Genomic DNA, 14,295 nt, shown 5'->3' with positions numbered 1-14,295 from the left:
TGTTCTTACAGGTGTACTCGCCAGACGACACTTTCAGCTGCGACGAGACTGCACTTTTTTTAATCTTATGCCAGAGAAAACTTGCTTTTGCTAGTGACTCTTGCCATGGTGGCAGTCACAGTAAGGAGCAGGTTACTGTTTTGGCCGGCAGCAATATGTCAGGAGCGGAAAAGCTGCCAATGCTCATAATCCACAAGTCGAAAGCACCAGGGTGCTTTAAAGGTGTTCAAGTCACTGCCTGTCTTGTATGAGGCTAATAAGGAGGCATGGAGAACCCAGCAGCTTTTTGAAAGCTATGTAAGAAATCTAGATTGCAAATACGATCTAGAAGGTCACAAAGTTTTGTTGTTCTTTGACAGCTGTGCTGTACACAGGCACAATAACAGCTTCAAGTCTGTGTGCATGGAGTTCTGGACACCAAACACAAGTCTCCTATAGCCTACGGACAAAGGTGCGATACGCAATCTCAAGAGGAACTATCGATCACGCTTGCTTTCGCGTGTAGTGATGTGCCTCGAAAGTGGAAAAGCCTACACTGATGATTTGCTTGGAGTACTTAGCATGCTTGCCAATGCGGGGAAGGTGGTATCACCCACGACGCTCTGCAATCGCTTCCTGCACCCAGGATTTTATGTGGAATGGTGAGTCAGCTGCCTTGGACAGGGACAGCATTGTAGAGCGGCTGCCTGGCAGTGAGCAGCTCATTGCCAAGATCCCCGGTGCAAGTGTCAAAATTTTCTGAACAGTCTCCTTTTTGGAGTTCACGGACATTTACGATGAGTTGGAACTGTGTGCTGGGCTCACAGATGTCGAAATCATTCGTCAAGTGCTTGTGGAGTCTGAAATCGATGGCGACTCACATGCAAGCTGAGCTGATGCAAGCGGTCGCAGCTCTTTCATCGGCTTAGGGCAACACAACGAGTCTCGCCAAATTTCAGGTGGACCTTCTAGTACAGAAGTGTGGCATGGCTCAAAAGAGCATTTATCTCATTTTGCAGCCTCTGACTCAGTAGTAAGCAATAAATTGAGCTTTTGGAGGGCCCAGTTTTTTTTTCTTTCCCTTACAGTTTTGTGGTTCATTGAGAGTCCAATAAACTGGTCATTGACTAATCAAGCCAGTCCTTTAAAGTGGCTTTCGCCATTTAATTTGCTTTCACCATTTCCGCTTTTAGCAGACTTAAGCGCAGTCCTGTAATCTTTTTCTTTTTTATTAATCTGGTGGTGAAGGAATGCGTAACTGTGTCTGCGATGTGGGTGAGTGTAGCAGGGTTGATGGCCACCTGCATACTTAATCCACGTCACCACTTGCTTTGACCTTCACCTGTGCGGGTGGCAATATTAGGCATGCTCACAGCTTAAGCGGGGCATCATGGCGATGGTTACCAATTAAAGGCCAAAAAGGGAGTTAAAAACCGTCTTGTGATTCATCATCTGAATTTCCTTTACTTTTATAAGCCCTTAGATTACCAGTGGGAGTACGATCTCTGCGCATTGAGGCTGGAAATGAAAGGTTATTTTAGGCTTTATGTGTATAATTATTAGCAATCACTTCTGCATCACTTCTGAATCTACAGTTCAGCATCGATTCTATGACTTTTTTGGGACTGCGTGAAATCATCTTATAATCCAAATGAACGCATTCATGTTTAGCTCTTCCGCTTCTCTGGCAGGCGCATTGAATTTTAGTTGTGTCAGGATGAAGCTGTCGTGCTGGCAGTCATTGGTAGCAAATCCCTTCCATGATCGGTGGAGGTTACTTTGGAAGTGCTCTCTGCTGCTGCATTAGCACGCCATGAAGAGAGGCCTGCTGTCACCTGGCATCCTCGCATCACTGCAGGACACGTGCTCCGGAGTGCATGCTCCCTTGTTGCACATATACTGCAGGCAGATGTCACAGTTTGCTGTCTCTCTTTTCTGTTGCAAACACCTTGTACAGGAACTGCTGCCTAAATGTCACATTGCTGGCATAGTAGCTCTGCAAGAGACAGAATTTTGAGCATCAGTATAGAACCTTGGTAATTTGCCACTTAGCTAATTTCGAAATTCTGGAATTTCGTTCTGCCATTGTTTATAATTACAGTTGAACCTGGATGTAACAAACCTCTATGTAACGAATTCCTGAATTTAACGAAGTTTTTAAATTCCCTAATGCCACACCCATTGAAGCCAATGTATTTTCGACCTCTATGTAACGAAGGTGTTGCAGCGGTCAAACTTGATGTAACGAACTCGCGAAGCTGATAAGTCATTATTTTTTTAGCTTTTACTGAAAATTTGGCTGAATAAATGCATTAATTTAGTGAATATTAGAACTATAAGAAGCCAGCAGCTACGTGAACACCTGTAATCGCAAAAATCAAGCAAAATTGGTGATGATGATGATACATAGTATTACCTTCTAGCGCCGCTCCGTGGCTAATGCAGCAGCCTCTTCAGGTAGTGTAGTGCAACACCAGGTGGCATTAGTGGCTGCAGTTGATTTCTTTGTAGGTACTGTACGTGCGTGTAGCACATGCAATCCGCCTTTTGCGGGAGGATGGGGCGCTATCATGCGGGAGCGGGCGAGAAACACATTGGATGGCAGTGTAGCAGACGACGCGAAAGCACACCATACGAAATGGCCACGCCAACGCAGGTGGAAAGCGAAAGCTTCCCCCCTTTTTTGGCCTCGGGCGGAAAGTAGTGACAGTGATTGCAGTATATCATGTTCACGCAGTATGGGGGAATGTAGAGCGTTTTCACAATTCACTCTTAATGCACGTACGCATATACAATCTTCGTATTGTAAGAGCGTGTAGCGCGGGCCGTGTTCGACGTGACAGAATGAAACGCTCTCAGCGTGCAGGTTTTCGGCGTACAGGAGAGCGCGGGGGCAGAGAGAGAGGGATTTCAAAGGGCAAAGCAGCCAGGGGTTTGTTGATGCTGCAGAGCTAGGTGGAATCGTCTCCTGTGACTTTGAGCGGCGCATATGCGCGGGGTGTCTTGAGTTACCGAGCACAATGCGGGCACTGCGGCGCCGGCATGGTGCAATGGGCATTGCTTCCTCCTCGCGTCATCTACAAGCGTGCAGCTATAGGATTTTATCTATGAAGCTTGGCAGAGAGGCACATATACACACCCCCTAAAATGGGCATTGTCCTGGCCGGAATGTACACCTGCAGGAAACGCGCGGCATTTTTCTGGCAACGGATGATTCAGTGCTGTATCCAGTTTCTGCCCTCAGGAGTCAGAACGGATGTGGTCGCAGTGGTGAAAAGGTTCTCGGTACGCAGAGAATGGTCATTCTGTTGTGAAAGGATCCACAACGTTCCTTTCTGCCTCCGCCGTGATTTCCGCGGAATCAGCAACTTGGTGACACATGTGCATCTCCTACATATCGGATGCGCATCTCGGTCAGGAACCAACTCTGTTCTACGTCCAGAGCGATCCATTCTGCAAGTGAACTAGCATGAACCATCCAGGAGACTCATTTATTGTGCCGGGCGGTTTCCTTGCCGTTGCAAACGGTTGGACGAAGACGATGATTATAAGCTCCCTAACGAAGTGCATCTGATTGTGTACACCAAAGGAACAAAATCCGGATGCTTTGGCGTGCACGAAGGCGAGCCTTTAATTTAAAAAAAAATACTGTGCGTCGTGCAAGAGTGTCAAGTGCGTCATATGCTCCGAGCGGCAAAAACACAGATACTACAGGTATGTATGCATCTAAACGAAATATGCATGATGAAAAGTACCTACTGGAGTTTTCACCCAGGCTGTAACGCACCAATGATAGCTGCAATGAGGATTTCTTCGGTGCGTGATTGCTTTAGTTGCGCCGGGGCCTGAAGGCGATGTATTTTGTTGTTTATTTTCTCTTGTGCGAAAGCGCTAGGTAGCTTAGATATCACAGGCGGCTGTGTGCGCTAGGCCGTAATATTTAGCATGTTTTATCGTGACTGCCACCTCACTAACAAGAAAAAAAATACGGCGTTTTAATGCACTGCCGTTCGCGAGCCTCATGACCAGCTCAACCACTCTGCACGCGAACGGCGGTGCATCACAGCAAACGCCCAATCTTTTTTTCTTTTTAGTCGGGCGGCAGTCGCGATAAAGCATGCTAAATATTACAGTCTAGCGCACACAGCTACCTGTGATATCCGTGCTACCCGGCCCCTTCGCACATAAAGAAAACAAACAACAAAATACATCGCCACCAGACGCGCCGAACAAATGCTCATTGTGGCTATCACTGGTGGTTTACAGGCTTGGTGCAAACTCCGGTAGATACTTTTCATCATGCACGTTTCCTTTAGATGCATACATACCTGTAACGAAGTGTTTTTCGCACAGTCGAGAGTACGCAGTCGGTTGCTAAGGTCAGCCATTCACATCTTGATGCTTGGTGGCCCCAATTCAAGCTTCACGTCGTTGTTGGCCGCGGCTCGCCGAAGGAAACCTGAAAAACTGCGTCTTGCAATCTTGGCATGCTTAGAGAGTGGCAACCTTACGCGGCAGATGTGGTTGGCATCGCTTTGCCAAGCCTGTGACGGCCACCGTGCCGCCCTGTGCTGCCAGCCCCCGTGCACTGGCGGCGCCGAGAAACGCCGTCGACGCCGTCCAATGTGTTTCCATCGGTTGCCGCTACGACTTCGCGCATGCGCAGAAAACTCGTGCAAAAGGCGGATTTTGTGCATTCGCCATCTTGTATGTTGTTCTGCGTTTCGTGTGTTTGCGGATTTGTGGTGTTGGTTCGCCCGACAGATTTCGGAAGTGCAAGGACAGCCTTTCTGCCTGTATTCGTGGGGCTCTGCTTGTATCTGCGGCGTCAGTTCGTCATGATGAGTTGAACGGCCAGAAAATGAAAATTTTTGTCATTTCAAGACAAACTTGTCATTTTAAATGCGGTCTCCGCGGGCGAGAAGAAGAAGGACGTCGCCGCTCGTTTCAACATCCCAGCGAGCACCCTGTCAACAATTTTGAGTGCGGAAGAGAAGTGCGGTGGAGTCGGGAACAGAGGCTAAGAAAAGATTTAAACTGTCAACATATGATGTGGACAAAGCAGTGTTCACGTGGTTTTTGAACACGCAAGCCAGGAATGTGCCCATAAGCAGAGCGATATTACAACAGAAGGCGAAGGATTTTGCGTGCATCTTGGGCCATGATGACTTCAAAGCAAACAACGGGTGGCTACAAGGTTTCAAGAGCCGACACAATGTCATCGGGAAAGTCATCTGCGGCGAATCTGCCTCTGCAGACAGTGATGCTGCTGCTTCGTGGGTGGCTGACACGCTTCCTGGAATACTGAGTCGCTTCGAAGCGGCTGAAATCTATAATGCCGACGAGACTACCCTCTTTTATCAAATGCTTCCGGGCCGCACGCTAGCACTTAAAGGAGATGACTGCCGCGGTGGAAAGCAGAGCAAACTCTGCATAACAGTTCTACTGTGCACCAACCTCGACGGCACTGACAAGCGAGTCCCACTAGTTGTGGGAAAAAGTGCCCGTCCCAGGTGCTTTAAGGGGACGAAGCGTATGCCTGTGAAATACACGGCGAACACTAAAGCGTGGATGACTCGGGCAATATTTTCTGAATGGCTGAAAGACTTCAACCAGGATGTCAAGCGGTAAGGCCGTCAAGTTTGCCTACTTCTGGACAATTGCGCTGCGCACCATGTTGAAGGCTTGCAGCTGTCTCACATCGAACTGCACTACTTCCCGGCTAATTGCACATCACTAATACAGCCGCTGGACAAAGGAATAAACGGTTTTAAATGCTGTTACCGGCACTGACTGATACAGAAGCTTCTTCTGAACATCTGTCTGGAACGGGAGCTGAAGATCAATATTTATCAGTCAGTTGAAATGCTTGCTGCCTCCTGGCAAGAAGTCAGGGCGGAAGTTATTAAGAAGGGCTTTATGAAGGCAGGGATTACAAAAAGCGCACAGGCTGGTGCCGGTGACGAGGAAGAAGAGACTTCTGCTTCATCCGATGGGGCAAAGCGTGGGATGAGCTACGCAGCAAAGGTGGTGTCCCCGACGATGTCGACCTGGGCGACTTTTTGTTTGCCGACAGCGCTGCCGTAGCTACGGAAGAAATGAATGATGAGGCACTTACCGAAAGCGTGCAAAATCCCGATGTCCGTGATGATGGTTAATGCGAGCCAGATCCGTGTGACGTGCCCACCGCGAAGGAGGTGATGAACGCAATAGACGTATTGCGCCGTTTCGTCGGCTTGCGTGACGACGATGGAGCATTACATGATTTAGCTTCATTGGAGCACCGTGTTGTGCCTTTGCTCGTGCGGAAACAAGCAGAGATTGCGCAGTTTTTTTACTTTAAAATAAATGCCTGAAGGTTGAGTTCACCTTCACTGATATCTGAAGCCTTTCTGTTTCGTTTCTGCATCATTCGTGCGAGCCTTCATACAAACCCTGCATGTAACGAAAAATTGTGTATTTGTGTCAACTTCGTTATATCCAGGTTCAACTGTAAATTTGAATATATATTCTCTGTCAGGCTTTCACATAGCCTTTAGTCCCTGCCTCCTCTCGCTTGTACGAGGAATAAATAAACCAATTTCAATTCCAATTTCAAAAAAAATAAATAAAAGTAGCTGTCTGCACCAGCACGGTTAATAAAAGATCTGAAGTACTATGCAGAAGGCCTGGTCACAATACTTCCACAACCCAATAAAGCGACAAGCCAAAGCAATGCCGTTGCTTGATATACTGTAGCTTCTTAGCTTCAGAACTTCCAGCGCACACGAACGCTTTAAAAAAAGAAAAACACTGGTAAGGCTTGTCGGCTACTGAAGTGTGTACCTAAAGAGAAAATACGCTTCACTGCAATGCAACCATTGATATCGGTTTCAATGCACAGTTGCCAACCAAACATTCGGACCTCTGATTTTTCGGGCCTGCTTGATTATTTAGACTTTTTATGGCACCGAGACATGCTCCCTAAGACTCTTATATGATCACTTTTTTATCTCAATGTTAATTTAAGACAACTTGCTCGTCTGCCTTGATGCATATATTTCTACTTCAGCAGCTAGCAGTTCTTCGGGGCAAATGGGCTTGTTGGTGGCAGAACTTTGCTCTGTCACTGCCAATGCAATCCAAACACCATGAAAGGCACCCAGTGTTGACGCGCACTTTTCTTTCTGGCTTGGCTAACTCGCCTATGTAGCCCATGCCGTCAGTCACCACGCACTCGAGTGCATGAACCCCATCATAGGTCACCTTGTGTGCCATGTCCCCGTTATACCTTTTCACCAGCGTTCTAGACGTATGTAGAATATCTAATGACGAAGTATCCTTGGCACACTGCTAAGTTCGTGCAGCATCTTGGTATGATGCCAAGGTCGGTGATTTAGACAGTGCGAGAAACTGGGGGACAGGCTAAAATAAGCTAGCACCCCAAAATGGGTTTCAAGGAACTAGACACTATCTGGACAGCACAGGTAGCAAGTAGTGGGACAGGGATGTTGTGAGGAGAGTGGGTGACAGTCCTGTAGGAGCTCACGGAACCCACAAAAGCAGCCCATGGGACCCCAGGGCTCTGCGGTTCCCTGCCTTAAAGGAGTATAGACACATACATTTTCTGTTCTGGTATTTTTGCTTTAATCGATCCACAGTGTTCCAAAACAGAGGGACTGCGACCCAAAAAGCCCCAGCACAGATCAATTAATTTGTTATCAGTGCATTTATCAAGGCCAGTTTCGGTTTCGATCTCTCAGGACACGAGCGCGCGATGACGTCAAAGATACGAGAACGCCACACGAGCGCTCCCTACTGGCAAGGTTGGTGATCGCGTAAACGCAAAATCTGATGACGCATTCGGGTCGCGTTCTTCGTCTGCTTGCTGTCGTACGTGCACGAAAATATCGTCGTCGAGCAGCGCTTCAGCGTAGCATAATTAGTACAGCGACGTTGTTTTGCCCAGTAGCGTGGATGTTACTAACATTGCCGGGCACTTTAATCCCGACCCGCTTGCCTGCGACTCATGCGACGAAGCAGGAATCAGCAGCAGCTACGAAAGCTTGGTGGGTTGACGCACAGGAAATGTCAACTGGTAGGAATGTTGAACAAAGGAACCGTGAAGATGCTGCTTTATCAGTCCGGTTGGCCAACGCTGTGAGCCAAGCTGTTCTAAAAAAATGTTTTAGTAATGATGCGATCAGCCACCGTAACTAACTGTGTGATTCTTGAATTTAGGGGGGGTGGACGCTAGGGGGGGGGGGGGTTGGATTGATGGGTGGGGTGGTTAGCCCCCCCCCCTATTGCCTCCTCATGAGAGGGACACTGTTGGGGGGCCACCGTAACCCGTAAGCTCTCCCGATGGCTCCCGTGCTCTCGCCTGTTCACGCGCTGATTGGTCCCGACGTGGCAGGCCTGCGTGCCGCCGTCCAAGCATGTGGCGCCATCTGGCGCAGTCAAGGCAATCTGGGTGCGTAAAGCCGTGGCCGCCGCGATCGGCTCCCAAGTCATAGCTGCCTCAGCATCCGCTATCGGTAATCTAGCTATCGCAGATCACTGTTCATTCGCTTACATAGCTATTTGTACAAAGGACTATCAGTCACGATTAAATTGCGAGGATTATTCGGCCAATACGGAGGTCCTGGTAGAAATATTTACAGTGATACAAGCGAACTTTTTTTTTTCCGACAGCTATTGCCCGGTGCGACGCACTAGCTCCGCTGCTGAAGGCGTCGCGCAAAGCAAGAAATTATTTTACGAGATGGGCTTGCCAGTAAAGCGGCGCTAAACTCCGACGTTTTTTACAGCGTTAGCTCGTTCCGAAGCGCCTTTCGCTGGCGCTTCGATGTGAAACCAGCTAGGGCTAGCGACGTCTAGGGTAGGCAGGGAGCAGCGCAGTATGTTCCCGGCGCGCCATCGACAGGCACCGTTGCCATAAGTCCTGCACTTGTGCAGGCATGCTGTTGGGGCCTGAGTTTAGCAGGCAGTCTCCATACGTACATCGGTGAGGTAATTGTAACATGCACCAACGAAGAAGCCATCGAGTAAAGCGAGCAGAAGTGGAGTTCTTTCTCAGGGCACGGCCGGAAGCGGCGGCGGCGCTGTTCGAGTCCGGCCATGTGTCGTCACTGCTCTTTGCTTTGCCGACTCCACGTCACAGTTGTTTGATGACGTCATGTTGTTTACCTATCTACACGTTTTCGTCACAGAGATGTCGATGCCAATGGGTTTTGAAAAACGGAGTACTTGCCTGGCTTGTCTTCGCGGAAACGCGCAAGGTTGGGATTGCTTGGGGAGCATCTCTGTATAACCAGGAAAGCAATCGTATTCCTTCCGACGCTTCAAAAAATGGTGTCTATACTCCTTTAATAACATGGCAGCAACAACTGGATGTGCTTTTTGTGCCTTCAGTCCGTTTCGTTAGAGCCTTAGTGACTTCATCTTTTTTTAAGCTTAGCTATTCAGTGATCTAGAACTCTGAGAAGAAAGTCTCAAAAAATGATTTTAACTTTTTCTCTTTAGAATATTGTCAGCCAAGTTTTTCTAAAGTTAAAGAAGTTCATAGGGATTTGCTAAGCTGCTTTCTTGTGGTCCCTTTATCCTGTAATGCAGAGGAGTTGTCTCAACGCCCGCGGCTGAAGCTGTTGCCACGCACGGTGCGTGCGCCTGTGTGCGACGTCGCCGACACATCCAGCCGCTCGGCCATCTTTGGTCAGGCGAAGCCTCGAGACGAGAAGGTGTACGAGAAAACCCGCAAGACCTCTGAAGGTGATGACTTCCCACATTCGGACCCCCTGCCTTCTTTCCGCCCGTCGGGACCAGCCTCAGCCTCCCGGCGGGGCCACTGAGCTTGCCGGGCTTGCTGCGCTGCTGCCACTGCTCGGCTCTTCCTGTTCCCCGCTCGTGCACTCTGTCTTACTCCTTCCCATCGACTTTCTTCTCTCTCGGCCGCCGCCACTGCATCCATGGAACTGTGTGCCTAGTGGCCCCTCCTCCTTGCCTGGGTTGTCTCGCAACGTCCGCCGCTGCCTGCGAGAGCCAAGCGCGTGGTGCATTCTTCTATTGGGCATTATTACACTCAGTGGACTGGCCTGTCTACTCTTCTCTTCTACTAAGCCTCTGTCTCTCTCTCTCTTTTGGCTGTTTTATTCATTCACCTGCTTTGGGCGCACATGTTTGGCCGTGCTTCGGGGGGAGTGGGCCTTCATTTTTGCTGCATTACTAAGTAGCCCCCTGGGTGGCATGAAAGCTTTGCGTGTGTGCGTGTGTGTGTTTGTGTTCAGGTTTTGTGTTCAGGCATGGTGCAGTTGGAAGGAAGAAACTTGTGTGCAAATTGGGATGTGTCTTGAGGAGCCCCAAAACTGCCACTCATGGGAACGAGGTAACGGGGATGTGCCGGCCATAGCTTCTAAGGTGCAACTGCAAACTTGAAGGCATGCTTGCTTCCAAATTTTTTTTCAGTGCGACTTGAGGTACGCACATTTTACTTGCATTTTCTTTTAGGGCTTCAGTGATAAGCTGGAATGTCATGCCTGTACTGTAGCAGTGCATTCTGATGGTACCGAAAGCGGGCAGGAAATGTGACCTGCTCATTCTGCACATGAAACATGATACAGGCCTCGCACTAACATTACGCCTCGGCCACGTTGTCACAACTGGCTCTCAAGCTTTGTGCTTGTCCTTCCTGAGTGGCTCTGAGGGAGGCTCCTGCAGTCTCTGAATGCATTTTTGGGTGGAGACTGCTCAGTTGCAGCATGTCTCAGGTTAGCCTTGGCCCAGGTGTTGGGGTGTCCGTGTCTGAGTGTGATGTGTGAGTGCACATGTGTGAGTGTGGGGTGGAGGGCTTCACACGTTGCATTATTCATTGAACAAAGCAATCTTTCCCTATCTTGCTTCACTCGTCTCCTCATGCTTCTCTGTGCAAGCACTCATTTGTCACAGGCCATTTTATCTGGGGCCACAACAGAGCGCATCACATGTTTCGAAGGGAATGGTTTGACGTTGAGGTGCAGAAAATCAGTGGGAGGCAAGCTGCTCTGGGCAAGTGCATGGCTGTGGTTCTGAAGCAAGGGGGCTTTGTGTCCTGAAGGTTCTTGTTCTGAGGCCACAGCAGCCTACTGTGCTGTACTGCACCAGTGCTGGTGCTGTGCTAGCTGTGGTAGCAGCAGAACCAGGCATGTGCAGCTGATGGAGAAGTCTGCTGCTTCCACATGGAGGACCTGGGAAAAGCAGCGCGGTTATCTTGTGCCACATCATGCAATATGTTTGCCTCAAAGGAATGAATTTAACTTCTAGACAGCCTGGACTGTGAACAGCACTTGTTGCATTTTTTTCTGCAGTATTCTCCTGCTTGATGCAGCCCGAACTATTTTTGTGTTAGGAGTGGATGTAGATGTTTTTGGAACATGCAGACCACGAAAAAGCTGAATTTCCTTGCTCGCTCATGGCATGGCTAAGTATTATGGCCATGGTGTAAGGAAGTGCAGAGCACATCCTTCAATTTGTGGCTGTTGCAGGGGTGGAAGTGCTGCTCCAATTGCTCCATTCTGCTCCAAACTGCTTTCCCTGCTCCATCCTGCTCCAAAACCCAATATTGCTCCAAAACTGCTCCAAACTGGCTGTTTTAATTTGATGGCAGTGTTCTGCCATCAAATTTAGCAGAACACTGGAACTATGTCACAGCACCAGGGGCAAAGATATAAAGCATCTTGCGCTGGGCTTAATACAAATGAAATTTTTGTAAGGGAAGGAAGCACAGAGCATAATAAATATTTGTTCGCAAGTAAATTTAATATGAGCCACCGATGATTGGAGATAATTGCTGAAAAAAATGCACTGTGCATGTGACGTAGTATCTCGCGAGGTCAGCAAGCGAAGCAGGTAGCACTAACTACTGTGAGCCCTTAGGAAGGAAACTTGTCCAACTGCAAAAGCTGCATGAGTTATTCTAATGGTTCTGCTTTGAAAACAGGCAGGTACAAGCCCGGCCTCAGCGGAAGCTTTTCGATGGAGGCGAAAAGCAAGGCTGTGCGATGTTAGTGCACGTTAAAGAACCCCAGGTGGTCGAAATTTCCGGAGTCCTCCACTACGGCGTCTCTCATAGCCTGAGTCGCTTTGGGACGTTAAACCCCACAAACCAAACCAAACCAAACCTCTTTGTCAATGACAGGCTTGCCAGGCCTACGGCAGACAAAACCATATTTCAAGCGTTATGGGTTGATACGCCAAAGCTGTCAATCAATAGGAAGCTTCTCAAGAGTGTTAAAAAGGCATAGAGGTCTATCGCCAAAATATTAAAAATAAGCCCCAGCATTGCTAAAGCAAAGAATGATAAACTACATGCAGGAGGCAGCGAAGTAAAAAAGCTGTAGGATGGAAAATCTACCCTTCAGTGCCATCTATCTATATCCCAAAGTTTCAAAATGCTCGAGCCTGCTTCCGCCCCTGTAGACCTCCGCCATATTTACAAACGGACAAGACGATTGAGGTCGTACTGCAGTCATCTGCAATCCCATGGTAGGCAAAAAGCACGGGAGCGGCACTAGCGCCAAGCTTGTCAAGGCACATTATTGTGGTCTAAAGAAAGGAACATTTGAATCTATCAAGTCAAAATAGGTAGGTCAGAGTAGATGTTCAGTTATGAAGCGCACCAGCAAGCGCTACGTTTTCTGCTAGTTTGTTCCAAGTTTTTGCTAAGGTCGGCCTGTGTTATATATCTTCACATGCTTTAGCCGTTTGTCATGTCAGAGATGAGTGCGAGGTTGGAAAGGCATTGAACTTGCATAAAAAGGAATCAGGTTGGAGATTATATATTTCAGAAAAAGAAAACTGCAATTATCAAAGGTGTTTTACCTTGGAAGCATGCTGCAAAACATAATTCAAATGCTCCAAAACTCTCGTTTCGTTGCTGCAAAGCTGCTCCAAAATGGCTTTACTACTGCTCCCAAAGCTGCTCCAAAATGCTCGAGCCTGCTTCCACCCCTGCTGTTGCATAGATAGCCGAACAGTGAAGCTTTTTTTTTTTTTTTGTAATTTTTACATTTTGTAAACTTCTGTGGGTGGCCGCACCTTTTTTTAAACTACAGGCATGAGTGGCATTCTTGCAGTACAGACAACTTGAGAGTTTAAAGCTGGCAGTATGCCACATTCAGAGTGTGCACTGGAGCATGGTGCATGAAAAGCAGTAGTTCTTTTTTTTTCTGTGCATTGTCTTCTGAGTTACCAGATTTGCATATTTTTATTTCTACACGAAAGCTATGTGCTGTTAACAAGTTTTGTTCCGATTAGTGTGGGCCCAAAGTTGTCGCAGTGAAATAGTGAGGCAGAATCGGTTGGCATCTCAAGGTTATGGGAATTTGTTTTTACATAATTTAAGTGGTGAGCAATTGGTCTCCATAAATACTTGGAAATCATTTTACAGCAAGTGTGCAAATCACTGTGTTAATAAAGCACAGACTGTGTTTGAAAGGCGACTGACGTTTTGGCTCGTTCTGTTCACAGCCAACAGTATGATTGGAGGCAGAAAATTTAGTTGTTTGTAGCCTCATTCACCACGGCACTTAGGAAATAGCCCTTTGAACAGAGTGCACCTGTGAGAGCAAGAGCTGCCGGTACATGCAGTGATGTAATTTGAACTACGAAAATGGTGGGCATGTGTGCAATGTGTGCTTTTACGGCTTGAATGCGATGCAGCAGTGCTCCCGTGTTCTTGTTTTTGTCTCTTTTCAACTTCTGCTCAAATTGTACCTTTTATTTTCTTTGAGCGAGGAGGGGATTTTGGCAGCAGAGGGAGGGGTTTGCAGTGATTACTAGTAGCCACAATGTTTCTATGTTTCTTTGCAGGCGATGCTGACTAACCACCACTCCTAGAAAGCTCAGCATGTTGTGTTTAAAGTTGTCTTTCTTTTTGTGTGTGGATTGAGAGTTTTGTACTCTACGATTAAAAATAAAAATGACGTACTGGAAAATTTGGGCAACTTGGTGCTTAGTTCTTGTTTGCTTGATGCACATTATTAAAAACAGCTGAGTAGCTCCTGTGTCATTGAAATAACCTATGATTGGGGCCACGTATCGGAGCCAGTTAATAAGGAGCGTATTGCAGCCTCTGTTAATGGTTAAAGGCTGTTAAAGGGTGCACTCTTGCAGTCGGGTAATTTCTCGGCCATAAAAGTACGAATTTGGTTCATACCCTCTCTAGAAGCAACAAAACACTAGAGAGATTACCTCGCATATCCTTAAATGCGCTTTTCGAGGCCAATGCGCCGCAATCATTGCAGTCTGCCGTAAACCAGGCATTTTCCACACGGTACGAAACAAAAACGTTTGCCACTTTCC

General features: G+C 47.8%; 1 protein-coding gene across 2 annotated transcripts in view; it reads left to right on the top strand.

The window, feature by feature from the left end:
• The window catches only part of LOC146196049 (eukaryotic translation initiation factor 4H-like), a 40,000-nt gene extending 26,072 nt beyond the window's left edge, over window positions 1-13,928 (top strand). For both annotated transcript variants that reach the window (XM_084598058.1, XM_084598059.1), the window contains exons 8-9: window positions 9,574-9,729; window positions 13,804-13,928. In XM_084598058.1, the coding sequence (XP_084454184.1) occupies window positions 9,574-9,729; window positions 13,804-13,817 (170 nt within the window). In that variant the 3' untranslated portion in view covers window positions 13,818-13,928. The remainder of the gene's footprint in view (window positions 1-9,573; window positions 9,730-13,803) is intronic.
• Window positions 13,929-14,295: the final 367 nt, after the last annotated feature.

This window comes from Amblyomma maculatum, chromosome 3, assembly GCF_055883805.1.
Source record: "Amblyomma maculatum isolate TAMU_Amacu chromosome 3, ASM5588380v1, whole genome shotgun sequence".
Classification (NCBI taxonomy): domain Eukaryota; kingdom Metazoa; phylum Arthropoda; class Arachnida; order Ixodida; family Ixodidae; genus Amblyomma; species Amblyomma maculatum.
This window is presented reverse-complemented; position numbering and strand designations above follow the sequence as displayed.